Source organism: Prenolepis imparis, unplaced genomic scaffold, assembly GCF_030444845.1.
Source record: "Prenolepis imparis isolate NDT839.2.m4 unplaced genomic scaffold, iyPreImpa1.0 SCAF_4, whole genome shotgun sequence".
Classification (NCBI taxonomy): domain Eukaryota; kingdom Metazoa; phylum Arthropoda; class Insecta; order Hymenoptera; family Formicidae; genus Prenolepis; species Prenolepis imparis.
The window spans coordinates 8766142-8780255 of NW_028141162.1; the positions used below are offsets into that span (position 1 = coordinate 8766142).

Consider the following 14114-nt stretch of genomic DNA (forward strand, 5'->3'; position numbering starts at 1 on the left):
ACTCGAAGTTCGATGAAATTTCAGCCCCGGCCGAGAGAAGATCGGCCGGTAAATTGACGAAGGGCGAATGCGCCGGAGGCGCCCTCTCCAACCCCCTGCTGCTAATCCACCCCCATCCCTTCGCCTGGCCCTTCCTTCCTTCCTTCCTTCCCCGCGCGAAACGCAGTAAGCAAACCGACCGACTAGATTGACGTCAGACAGAGGAAACGGCTCCGCGCCTAGTGATTGTCATTTTCCGGCCTGCATCCGGACTGCATGCTTTTTCTCCGTTCGCGCTCTTTTCCTCGCGCGTCTGCTCGTAATTATTTTTTACGATTAAGTGCGCCGCGTCGTCTGTATGCCCGTTCGGAACCTATACTGATTACCATCCCGCCGTAGATCGTTCTCGGCCTCCGGAATTGTCCCAAGCTCTCGTGTTCGATTTGTATTTCTTTCCTCTCTCGTTCTTTCGACGCGATTGAGTCGATTGCCGGATCGTATAAAGAGTTAAAGAGACGATTTCCATTCTACAATTTTTCTTAATCATATTTTCTGATATGCTCTGTAATTAATAATATTCATAATTATCTGAGGCGCAATATAAAGCTGCCTTTATTCTTTGACAGTCGCAGATTTCTATTTGCTGGAAGATAAATTTACCAAAGCTTTTTAGGGGTGCTAAAAATATATTTAGCTATAATTCGAGTACAGTCTGCAAGACTTCCGTTGCGGAAGAAAGAATGATTCTCTTTGCCCGACGTTTGTTCTTCGCGGTAAAAGAGCAAGCGGTGATCTCTCAATGGAGATTCGACTCCATAAATAACCCTCGCATCAAGGATTAGAGTTCCCCTTTTTCGTCCGGTTCATTGTAAATTAATTACCTGGAAATGAGAAATCTCCGGTATACATTTTTCTTGGCCGTCGACGCATTCAATGAGTGAGATAAAAGCCGCTCTTTGAGCCTGATCGCTTTTTCATCTATATATCTATATCGCGAAATAGTACCGCGAGTTTGCTAAGACTGAAACGGTAAGACTGATATATTTCCACAAAGTTGTTGACATGAGATGCACATGTGTTAGGATAAATTGATACCTTTGCATCACACAAATAGCACTTCAAAGTCTACAAACCTTTGCCGTCAAATGACGACCTACGAATTTATGTCTCTGATTGAGTCAACACAACGGCAGACACATCATTTCTAACATCAGTCGGCGAGTCTATTTCGCTCGAAACTGGCGATGAATATTTTTTATCGTGCTGTCTTTGTACATTGAACCGATACTAGAGACATGCACGAAGACTGAGAATACATACATATATACATACATACATGAAGAGATGAAAGAAATTGCGAAGAAAGCGCGCCATACGTGGATCGACGACGGTCGCGACGAAAATTTGCGAGGTTCTACTAATTGAATTAGAGAACGATTGTTACCCGTTCTACGCGACGTATGCATATATATATATATATATATATATATATATATATACACGCAGACGCATATACGCGATTACAGAGGAGTTTAAACGCACATATCGGCGCCTACGCAACTCGGCGCGTCGGCCATGGTGGAATTTTCACCTGCTCAAATAGTGCCCAGGCCGTCAAGCTCGCCGTGTCATTGTGTTTGCATTATTATGTTAATCACAACGTACGGCAGTAACAATGCGTCAACCTCGATTTAGGAAGCGGCTCGAAAAGGAACATATAGCTGAACAAATATTAACTGAGCAAATCATTAGTTTCCTCCTCGCCTCCTCCTTTATGTCGGACGGCGTTTGTTCGAGAAGTCTTGAGGCACACATACATACGCATCGCGCCGTGCAATACATTGATTTCGAGAGACTCGTGAAGTAGTCGGCCCCATAATTTGCAAATTAAGCTTAGCTATTTGCGATGCCACCAAGTGCTATACCTGTGAAACCGCGGATAATACACAGCGGACGATTGCGAAATTGTGTAACTTACAAATTTTTATTCTTGTCTCCCTTTCGAATACAATCAATATTTGAAAACATCGAAAACGTATAATGCCGAGATAAAACAAGATATTGAGAAGGATATTTTAACTCTTTTGTGTGACTCGTATTCTCGTTTAAGATTTATTTATATATGTTAGTAAATTTAAAGAGAGGTAAAAGTAAAGTAAATTTTTTATTAAGAGAGACACAATCAATAGCAAGTACGCGAAATGTAGGTTTAAAACTAGTGATAAAATCTATCGTAAACATATAATTCTTAATGTGTAACAAATATATAGTCGGAGATGTACATTGCATCTGCGTGCATAGCAGAAAATCAGTCGCTTGAATAAACACAAGCTTTTAGACCGGCGCTCTTTTCTTGCGCTCGAACAAATCGCGCGTGACCAGAACGCCGCGGTACAATTAAACGAGGCGAAGCCGAGTCGAACGGAAACAAAAACGTCGCATCCAACGGCGAAATGGTCCTCGACCGACTAATGACGGCGCGCGGCACGCGCCGTCGTCGATACGCCGTGAAAAAACGGTATCGATCGCGAATCCATCGATGTGAGACGTGCTCGAGAGACTCGTGGCGCTAATCACGTTAGCGTAGCACCGCTGATCGAAGTACGGCGGCTGAATGAAGGAGCTGAAAAGTGTACTCGGCGGTGGGTCCACTCGTCGGAAAGAGCCCACTCTTAATACAGTACAATACTCGCCGCGAATCCTATGATACGCGAATTCCCATCGGTCGGCTCTATTAGGCTCTATTAGGCTCTATTATTCGACTTTTCTGCGGTACTTGAAGCCTTCGATTCGATTTTTGGCTTTTGAAAGAATTTTATACTTTCTTATATTTATAGTTTTATATATATAAGATAAATTGAGCCAATATAAAACAGCGAGAAAGGCGATCAATTTTTTAGTTTTGTTAGTTTAGGAAAATTAACATTTCGTTTACGCGATATGTCAATCGAATTAATTTTTGCGTCGACATTGCGTGACAGACATTAAGAATGTACAGGAGGCATTTTAACCCTTAGGTTTCCCAACTGCCGACTGATAGTATCGTACCTTTCTTTTTCATTCCAACGACAAGTCCATTCCTCGCAAGCATCCCCCTTTTATCACCACCCATCTCGCTGCGACGTGTAACGCAATTACGATTGTTGTTTGAATGAACAATCAAGCACCCTCCAGACGCGCCTCCAATCATTCAATTTCTGTTCAATCGACTTCTCTGCTCTCGCGCGCGCCGGCAGCCGGTTCCCGCGCCCCTTTCTTTCTCCTGAAGAATCATCGTCGTGTCAGAGAGAGACAGAAAGAGAAGAGAAACGGGGAAAAAAGGGGGGTTGGTACATCGGATAGGATAAAAAGAGAGTGGGCGACGCGAACGCGCTCGGTCGCGGGGCGGACTGGGGTGCGGGCCTGCGATTATTGTCGCTTTCCCGACTGACAAAGTAACTGCGCCGGAATACTTCTTATTTCCTGCCGTTGACAGGGCGCGTATTACGAGAAAAGAAAGCTAATAACAGCCACCGCGCCGCCGTCTCGTCGTTCGGCTACCTGCATTGACGGGCGCGCCTCGCAAACCCGTCCCGGGTTACATCGCCGTCCCCGACCCCTCGGCCCCCTTGGCCCTCGCTATTGATTTGTGCTGGTGGAATCGGGTACGCGCGCGTGTGTAGCGGGGACGAGCCTGTGAAACCCGGTTATTAGTTCCCTGCGGGAGAGCGGACTTCTCTCTTTCTCTCTCTTTCTCTTTTTCTCCTTCCTTCATTTCTTTACGATTCTTGAAGGTACCGTACGAAACTTCTCGATCGAAGAGAGAAAGAGACGGAGGGAGGTCGAGAGGCCGCCTATTATTTCATCCATGATGTCATTGCCGCAAGCGTCGCGGGATGTTAACATGAATGTGACGTCACAAATTGTCGATAGGCTATTTACGCGATGGTGCTGATACCAGCTGCGGGGAGACACTCGATTAACGAACTTGGCATGTCGTAAATAAAGAGTCGGTCATAATCCCGATGAAATATGAATGATGAAATAGAATGATGATAATAAATTTCTTAGATAGAAAAGAAGCGCGAGCACACGAGCGGCAGAATTTTTGATTTCGACCAATCTTTCATGGTTTATGGAAATAGGCTCTAATATACTAAATATTCCATTCTTTTTTTTAATGCTGTCAGTGCTGGTCTTTCAACGTTTTTTGTAACATATTAATTTAACGGTAACTTTGTTGTCGAAAATCAAAAGTAATTATCATATTGAGGCGAAATCGTGGCCCGATTTGATGTCATAACTCGATTTCTTTTCCGGATTTCGAGATTTATGTGGACTTGGATATGCGTCGTTAATACCCGTGCCAATAAATCGAAGGTAGATCGACCCGAAACCTGACAAACTCGTTTGAATCGTGAGTTTTTATATCGCACTTTAAACAGTTAAAGAAAACTGCTATAAATGTTGCTCGAACACGCTATCGTGGAGACCTATATGATACAAGACATCTTTTTTTTCATTATGATCTTACTTTTCTCACATTATATCTTGGGCGTTCGCAGTTTGTATCGCTTTAAATCTCCAGTAAACATAACGATCATAAAGTGCTAACAACATTGCCTTAATACTATCGTTTCCACGCTGCTTCCCCATAAACTTCGACATTTCATGGGTTCCACCGAACTTTTACGGTATCGTTAGTATGTCGAATTTACGTGCCTCTATATAATATTCTCGCGAGCAAGATCACGCGCGGACACAATAAACAATAAAAATAAGACACAGGAAATAGCTCTGTCTCGAGGGGGGACCATCCGTATCACCTTAAAGAAACAAAATTCTCGTTCGCGCTAGGTGCAAGGTGTAACGGGTCAATTATCGTGTTTACACGGGGAATACAGTAGGCGATTCCTCGGAATACAAATACCAGTAACTTAGTTAAGGCGAGCTCTCGCGTTCGGATCTAGAGCGGTGACGCCGGAGGTAAGAGAAAGGGGGGGAAACATCGAGACACAGGGGGAGAGAGAGAACGGACAAGAGACAACAGTTGAAAGGAGAGGAAAAGAGATTCGCGATGTTTGTGTGCGTGTGTGGGTATATGTGAATACCCTGTGCATATACGTGTGACGACCGATGTCGAGGGGGGCAGCCGGTAGCGAGGGGGCGAGAGGGGTCCAACGGGTGAACGGGTGAACGGCCTGCCGCGTCCTTGCGAGCCACCTGACCACACCGGTCGTGCCGCCACCACTCGGCCTCTCCAGCATCCTTGCAGCGGCTCGGACTCGCCTCTTCCAACCGGCAAACCCCGCTCGTCCTACCGGGCTTCTACCTGACCGATCGCATACATTTACGGCTCCTCCGTGCCGATTCCCGCGAGTTCTCCCGCAATCGCTCCTTGAATCGTTGACATGCCACTCTGGTTGCTCACTCATGACTTGTCACGAGTTTACCGTAATCGGTATCGAACTCAAATGCGGATCTCGTTATTTGGCTCGTCGGTGGATGCTGCGCGCTTTGCGACGCTATTTATAGTAATTCGAGATTCATTTTGTCTTTCTCAATTATGTCTTTTAATTTTTATGCAGTTTTTCGGAATATATTGTTATATATATAAGGTTCATCATGATCTGCAATGGCAATTAATAAATGCAAGGCAAATTACATTCTTACATTCACTATATTTCAAAATGTAAATATCCACGACGTGTAGGCAAAAAACCACTGCGACTTTTGCAGTCTGTTTCAAGTACCTGTTTCTCGCAACGGTGTCTAAAAGTGGTTACCTACCTTTTGTATTGCATATGCTTCCTTATTTCCAGAAAACGCCCACGCATTATTAGCATGTTACTGCGATATCTTACCTTTCTCGAGAACTGTTCGCTTCAACTTGTTTACTTTTTTCATGTAACATATGCACGATACAATCTTGTATCTTTCATACCATGTGATACCAATCGACCATTCATTTATTCGTAGATATTGATTGTTTTGTTCGAATCTTTTAACTTTCTAAGTCGCTATTTATAAAACGCATTATTCTATCTATCTTTGCGACACATCTATAATGCCAAGCGATTTCTACATCTCACTTTACTATACACTATCTAATCTAGTAGTATTAAATTCTGACTTATCTCAATTACCGGTCTTAATAATTCTATAAATACATTTGCAATTAATATAATCATAGTCTTCTTTTACATTGTGTGTCAAAGGTATTGATAAAGTCAAGCGTTAAATAATCTTTATTATACAGCGTTCAGATTTACTGATAAATACATGATCGTGAAAATTAAAAATGAGATCGATACTGTCAGTAAAAAAGAGATGTCCGTTTGATGTTTTACGTGGTACCGTCGTAGATTATTTCTTTTTTACATTTTATTGTTATCAGAATTTTTATAATGAGCATGCATATATGTTAACAACATAAAAATGCAATATATATACATATATTAGTTGTCATTGAAAGCCATTATAATATGTGTATGCTTCCAGATATTAAAACTGAATTATGACGAATAGTATATGCACAAAAATATTTTTCAAAATTATATAAGAATTAGAAGATATATAATTTAAAGATTTTATGTCGCAATATAGATATAGGATTTGTTGCTTTACGTTTTTGACACGGCAGGAAATAAATTGGAACACATATGGAGTGTTTATGTATACTTACGTGGCGTATCTCTCGAGATATATCGAATCTTCATTATTGCAAGACACTACCGTCACAAATTTCTATGCCGTGTACGTCTCTATCCGTCCAAACGCGTAATCCAAACTGATGTTATGTACACTTTCAGAGCGTTTCGTATGCCATTGACTGCAATCTTTTCCCTCTCACGCGGGCCGATGCTTCAGTACCACTTTCTTGCCGGGTCGAAAGTGGCTATTTAATGTCTTTATGACTCCTCACTGCCTAGAAACTGTAGTGCGCTCGCGGCTATAACGCTTCCATGCTCGCGAATTTATTAAGTGTTAGATTAGCACACGGCACGACCGCACTTATTTTCGCATATTCTTATTGTCTTATCATTCGTTGATCGTTATACATATCTGTATGCATATTCTAATCTCTATTGTGCATATTATTCTCCACTTTAATTTGTCAGTCTTGCGATACGTTCCTTTGATCCGTCGCAATATAAAAAAAAAAGCTAACAAAATGTACACCCCCCCCCCTCCCCCCATAAATTGTTGTTATGTAACTCTGCATCGACTAATGGATTGCAGTTTGCTTGATTTTTGAAGAAAATTAATTTGTGTTACGATTTAGCAACGTCACGATCGCGCGAGCGTTGTTTTTACTTCACGGACGGTTGAAACTCAGCTGGACGATTACACGCTTCATGGTGGTATCCTGTCGAAGCATGTAACCAGTATTAGTTCGACAGAGACCGTAGGTTACGGAAAGATCCTCGGGGCTAATGATCCATCACCTCCTGATTCTAAAGTCCGAAGTGGCTACTTAACGACTTTACAGCCGCTTGCTATCCGGGAACGCCCACGTGCCACAGGTAAACCCCATCGACGCGCTTGCGAATTGATCAGCCGGTCTATTAATAGAGCGGGAGCTACCTGCGATCTTCCGGAATGGGAAACGATATGATCTTACTCGGTTTTCGAGAAAAGAGCACCTAAAAGTCGACGGCTTCCGTTTACCGAATCGTTTTTGTACATATAAAACCAGATATTTTTTTAGTTTGCCAAAAATCTGAGATATCTACCTTTCAAATTAAATTAATATGATGGGAATTATCTAATTATTTTAAATTGATAAAAAATCGATTAGCAGGTCGAAGGTTTTGAAATATTAACCGCGTAAAAATCATTTAAATATCTGACAAAAATTTGATGTCATTCTATGAGATATTTGGTATAAAGAATTGCAATGATATTATGCTTGTAATGAATTACTATTTATAAAATGCTTTATTTTATATATTTTAAATGTTTTATACGCACACACATTTTATTAAAATTATTTATACTATGTATATATAATGAAATAATTTCAAGCATTTGTTAAATATTTAAACAGTTCTTATATGATTATAAATTATGGAAGAAGGAGAATGTTTAGTGAACATTATATTTTCTCAAGACTCATTTAACATAGTCGGATTCCACGCGGCGGTAGGAATGCCGACGTTTCAAGTCGAAAACATTAAACCATAGAAGGTGTACGGGTGGGAAAGGGAGAGTAGCGTGGCGGAGAAGAAAAAGACAGTGACGTAGTACCTGCGTTCGTAGGAATCTCGTGTCATCTACCAGGTTCTTCTCTCCTCCTACCTCTGAATCATCGTCCTTTGTCTTTTTCCAGAATCCTTCATACCTGTTGGGAACAAACCGCAAATCGTCCATCTTTCGATTCTTAAAACGAATTCTAGGTAGTACATTTAACGAAATGTGTTCTTTTGTCATTAATTGAATGCTAGCAACTATAATGCAGAATACATTTGCATTATCTTATAATTACGAAAATTTATAAATCAGCGTAGTTGCTTAATATTATATAAGTGATCGGCCTTTTATTAAGAGCCCGAACGCGGATGTTGATGCGTATTCCAACGAAATTTAATTTTTCGTTGGAATTAAATTAATTGTGCACTGGGCACTAATTTTACTACTTGGTATACTGCCAAGTCTTGTATGGTATAATCTCTTACTTGAGATTTTTATTCTATATATCCCCTCTAACCGTCCCTGAAGAATTAAATGCGAGAGAAATATTGCTTAATATTGCTATAAAAATGCAAATTGTTGTAATTTTAATAGAGATATTGCGGTGCTTTAATTATCCTTTCCTCAGCCATTCTCTACACGTGACTGGGTGGATTAAGAAATTGGGGAATATTAACGCATATTCATCGCAAAAATTCTCTACATTAGTGTACTTTTGTTCCCGATCATAAAACTTCGTTTATGTTTACTTAATTATACTTCCTTTTGTGAAAAAAAAAATGATGAAAGAGAGATGCAATCTGTGATTCTTTTTTTTTGTATTCTTTGCTAGACTGTAGTATATTATTATCTTGTTCTATTTTATTTTCGAACTTTATTCTTTTTATCTTACTTCTGATCCACTTCAGTTCTGTAATAATGTAGAACGCGAATTAATTTGCAGTCAACGAAATGTTAATACATATTTTATGCTACGAATTTCGGTTATTGTCAAACAAATACATTATATCTTAAAAGATGTAATAATAATAAAAAAATAATTAAGTTTACTTTGATGTGAAAGACTTACAATTAGTCGATGATTATAAAATTTAATATTCGATTATATCGCTGTTCTTCAGCGTTATATATAAAAAATTAAAAATTTAATAGCATTTGAGGATATGAACTGTGACACGATTCGCGCGAGTAATAAAAGTTGAAATGTATAAGGTAACAATATATTAGAGAAATAAAATTATGTATAGAAATGTATTACGTGCGAGAGATTTTATCAAAGGTTAAATAGCGCGGAATGACGTTTCGCATTATTCATCAAGCTGACCCAAGATTTTTTCTGTCTTGTCCGCAGGATGGTGCGCTTCCTGATGTTCGCCATAATTGTACGACGGTGGACGGGGTCGATACGGCCGTAAACCCGATCAGCTGGAAGGAGATTCGAAGCCGGTAAGTACGAATGACACCTGCTTATTGTGCTTATTCATTCAGGATGCGGCTATCCAACCGTGTACAATGTGACTTAATGGGGAACCCATAAAGACCTTTAACATTAACTATGAAATCTATCATCGCGTATAGTCTAACTATATGCTAAGGCGATTTATCGGCGATGTGACTTTATTCCTATCGATATATCCTAGCGATATATACATCTCTGCATAGCGTGTTCGTACTCGTTTATCGAGCTGTTGCACTTGCATACAAGCGCTTGTTACAAGCGTATTTCAATTGAAATCTTGTTAGCGTAATAATATAATAGTGCTTTAAAACTTTAGAAATCTGCGCGCTTTCTGATACAATCTTGTCAAATGGATTCTCATAGAATCTACAACATTTAACTTCGTGTCTAAACATTTCTCTTCCCTCAATTTTATTTTTGCTAAACAAGAAGGATTGACAATTTATCTGTTGAAGTGTTAGGGTTATCTTATTCCGTTCTGTGAAGTTATTAGATAGGAAAAATTGAATGATAAAAAAAATTTGTCATGGCGGAGAAGAGAGAGAAATAGGATATCTCACTTCTGTACACCTTCGGGTACTGATATGCTATCGAAATGATTTATACTTTGTACGATTGCTCTTGCGAGCGATCGATCGAATCGTATGCGATTGACATACGTTGCTTGACAATACGGAACGTGCAATTGCTCCAGGCGGTTAGCGTGAAAAATAGAATTTGCGTAGAGTCGGCGCACGTGGCGATATAAATGAGCGGGGAGAAAAATACTCGTCATATACTTGACTCGATGTACGGGCTAAGTACATATTCAGACACGCGCGGACAATCACGAACGGCGGGACACGGTTTTACAATAAGTCAATCCATTTTCAAGCTGCGTAAGAACGACCTGACAAAAAAAGAAAGACCCAAGCTGGATATAGTTATTGCGAGTGCACACACATACACACACGTGAACAGGTCGATCCGGTCGAGTGAGATCAAAAGAGAGAGATGCAGAATAAAGAATGAAAAAAGAAAGAAGAGACGAATGGACGCGAGAAGGAAGGAGGCAGGGGGTTCGCGATGGCGACAGGAAAGAAGGGGTTAAGGGGGTAGGGGTCAGGAACGAATACACGTATATGATGGCATCAAGGGCGATAAAGATATAGAGAGACATATAGAGAGAGAGAAAGAGAGAGGTGAGGATGTCATACAATAATCGAACCCACTCGTAGCACAGTGTTTACAAAAAAGCGATATCTAATCGGCGAAATGCTCGTCGAAAAGTAAACCGAGAACAGGGTGGAGCACAACGTGTCGTCGTCTCCCTTCGTCGTTCGCGGCCGTTTTCGTCCATCCATCTCGCGCGAACGGGTTATGCCGGAGAGCCTCTCCTGACGGCAATACCTGCCGCGCGCGGTGAACAGCACACCTCGTTCGGTGGTATCTATATATATATATGTATATGTATACACATGTCTATATATACACGCGACTTTGTATCGATGTGCACGTGCACACACACTTGACGAAATGTACGCGCGCGCGTACGCACACTCGCGCCGGCCAGCACGTATTGGCGTATATACCACCGTCGAGTATTGTATAATGCAGCCATTGATAACCGTCCTCTCTTTCACGCACGCGATCTGCTGCAGTCGCTGCAACCCGTGTCCGGTGACAGCCTCCAGTGTCCAGTCTCCCTCCCGGTGAGTGTCCACAAGATTTATTTTCCCAGGCGATATATACGGGGTGGCGTGGCGAAAAAACGGACGCGCTCTTCCGCCACGGAAACGGAAAATTCGGTTCGCGACCCAACTTCCCGTACAATCGTTAAGGATCGAGCGAGAATAATAATCATTTGCCCGCGCGTTGTAGTTTTCAGGACGCGACCAAGAGTGCAATCTAACTCTAAGCGGAAGTTCTATATTAGTGAGGTGTGACTTTGTGGGTTAAATATTCTCGCGTTTTCATTGTGTATCGAACATTCAGGTTCTTATCTAGTCGTCAGGAATGGAACCGATTGGGTACGTATAGAAATCATAGTTTATGCGTTTGTCGGCAAAATCACACTGCGAAAAGCGAAAAGCTAAATAATAATTATTAATCATGCATATATTATTTTTGTATCTCTCATTAAGCTTTTTAAAATTTATAGAAAAATTTGGCTTAAAATCTGATTTAACACATATAATGATGAAATAAATTAAAACATTTTTGACAAATTAAAAGAACAGACAAATCGATAAAATTAAGTGTCAGTTTTTAATTAATTTCAAATAAATTTTTAAATATATACATTTAATTTCGCACTCAACGACAAAGATATTTAATGATGATGAGAATAAATCATTTGTTATGAACGATGTATCTACTCTTAATCAAAATTGTATGAATGAAAAGTCCATTGTGAAAGATCCATCAACAACTGCGGCAAAATAAACGGATATTTTGTTAACATTACACGAAGCGCTATATGGAAAACCTGTTTTTCCTTTACAATTCGCTTTCTAGTCCGGCAATCTATGTTGCTTACACGATGAAGCGGAAGCGAGTTACCGTGAGCTTACGCAATGTTCAATTTCCGTCGTTGCTCTCGTAAGATGGACTTGAGGCAAGAAGCGTGGCGAGAGAGCAAAATTTCTTCCCGCTCGCGGCTTTCGCCATTAATCGCGCATACGTCAGGGGTATATCGTCATTATTTTCTCGATCGCGATCACGTCGGTCTCCCCGGTCATCGTCTCGCTTTCCAGACACTGTCTTTCTCGGTGCCCCCACGGTACTTAACGAGCAGATCACTTTCAGCCACGGTGCTGTATAACCACGATCAATTTACAAGCGCGATGTCAAGCGCGGAAGATTGCAATCGCCATGTGGCGACCGGTTCGGCGAGAGAATATCATTCCGACGATTTTTCATAGGTATAGTAGAGGTGACGAGCTACGAGGAGTTACAATTTGCCGAGGAAAAACATTGAAATCGGGAACAATCGGGACACCCGTTGAGTCGTCGATCGCTTTGCCGTTTCGAAATTGCGTAAACGGAATTGAATTACCGTCCGTTGCGAGAGAACGCGAAATTCACGTGCACCGTTCGATTTATTGGACGATCGCTGATGGATAGCCACCGAACGGTTGTCATTTTGCGGACAACTAAAAAAATTGTCAACGAGATCTTCATTCGATCGCGCACGCGCGGCCGACGATTTTATCGTATTTTAATTGTCCGCGTTCGTTACGTACATTCTCGCAAATAGTCGATAAATATTCCGCTTTGCAATATTTGACGAATGTTATAACATAGATTACTTTCATAATTCTAAATTGCAAATATTTTTTTTTATGTACAATGATGTAATGCGAATTCACAGAGATTTCTCGGTTTCCCATTCCCGAATACGGATGTCGTATCCGGCGATATTGACATGCTGCTACCAATGGCGGAACGTTAAGTAAATAGCGCGCAGCTACGAGTATATACGCCAGTATCATCGTTCCATCTAGCAATTGTCAATAAACTTGTATCGGCGTATCTTCCAGGATGATGATAAAATGTTATACGGTTTAGAGAGCTCGATGAGATTTTCGAAGGTGGGAAAGAGCGTCGTTTAATCTTATCGTTCTCCTTTTGTGCAAATAGCACAATGATAATTACGCGATTACGTGTTACCGCAAAATGCTCGATGCGAATCATCACCGCGCTTCCGCTAATTTCGTTCCTCCTCCATTTCTTCGGCGAAGAAAAGCGGGTCGAAACGCGGAGCCGCGTTAAATTGGGAGCAATCTGGGCGCGACGACACCACAAAGACAATTTATCTCAGTATACAGTCGTATAAACCTTAGCGAAAAATGATATTTTCCTCGGGATTTGTTGATCGTAACTCTTGTGACGTTCTCCCTCTTCGATACGTGATTATTAAAGTCGCGCTTCGTGCGAAAAGAGACATCAGGGAAAAGAGAGGCGTAGGAATAATCCACATTCGTCTATCTGTGGACATATCTTGTTTGTGTCTTTGCGAAAAAGAAAATAAATATACCGGAGAAATGTGACAAAATGTAGTGCTGCTATATACGTGTTCGCGAAACGCACCGAAATGACACAGGGCGAGTGAGATTTTTATTTTAACATTTTTATTTCCTCAGACAAAAAAGTGTCGCGTCATTTTTGCGCTCAGAAACGCGGGTGGCAGTCATCGTCGCTCGTTATTATCGATAACTCAAATTTTTGGCAACGACAAGTGCTTCAAGAATATCGGGCCTCGATGACACATAATATACCCGGTCATATGTTTGAATCCTGATCATCTGCGAGTTAAAATAACAACGAATTGAAAATCCGAAGAACGCATCTCACGATCGTCGGATAGGACTAAAGAGGCGAGCGGGGCGGGGAGGAAAGGAAGAAAGAAAAAAGTTAAGACGCGCGCTTTTGTCGGTACGTCATTATGACATCCGGTCACCGCATGGTCGTTAAAGTGACACAAATGGTGTTTCAAAAATATCAAGCAAAATATAATATGTTT

General features: G+C 41.1%; 1 protein-coding gene across 5 annotated transcripts in view; it reads left to right on the forward strand.

Annotated features, from left to right (window-relative positions):
- The window catches only part of Sox102f (transcription factor Sox102F), a 156441-nt gene that overhangs the window by 34500 nt on the left and 107827 nt on the right, over positions 1 to 14114 (forward strand). For 3 of the 5 annotated variants that reach the window (XM_083037305.1, XM_083037302.1, XM_083037304.1), the window contains one exon: positions 9503 to 9597. Coding sequence is in view for 2 of the 5 variants with exons in the window: in XM_083037299.1 (XP_082893425.1) it covers positions 11201 to 11301 (101 nt within the window). In the remaining 3 variants the exon portion in view is untranslated. Of the gene's footprint in view, positions 1 to 9502; positions 9598 to 11141; positions 11302 to 11406; positions 11620 to 14114 lie in introns of those variants that run through there. The other 2 variants (XM_083037299.1, XM_083037301.1) reach the window with 2 other exon arrangements.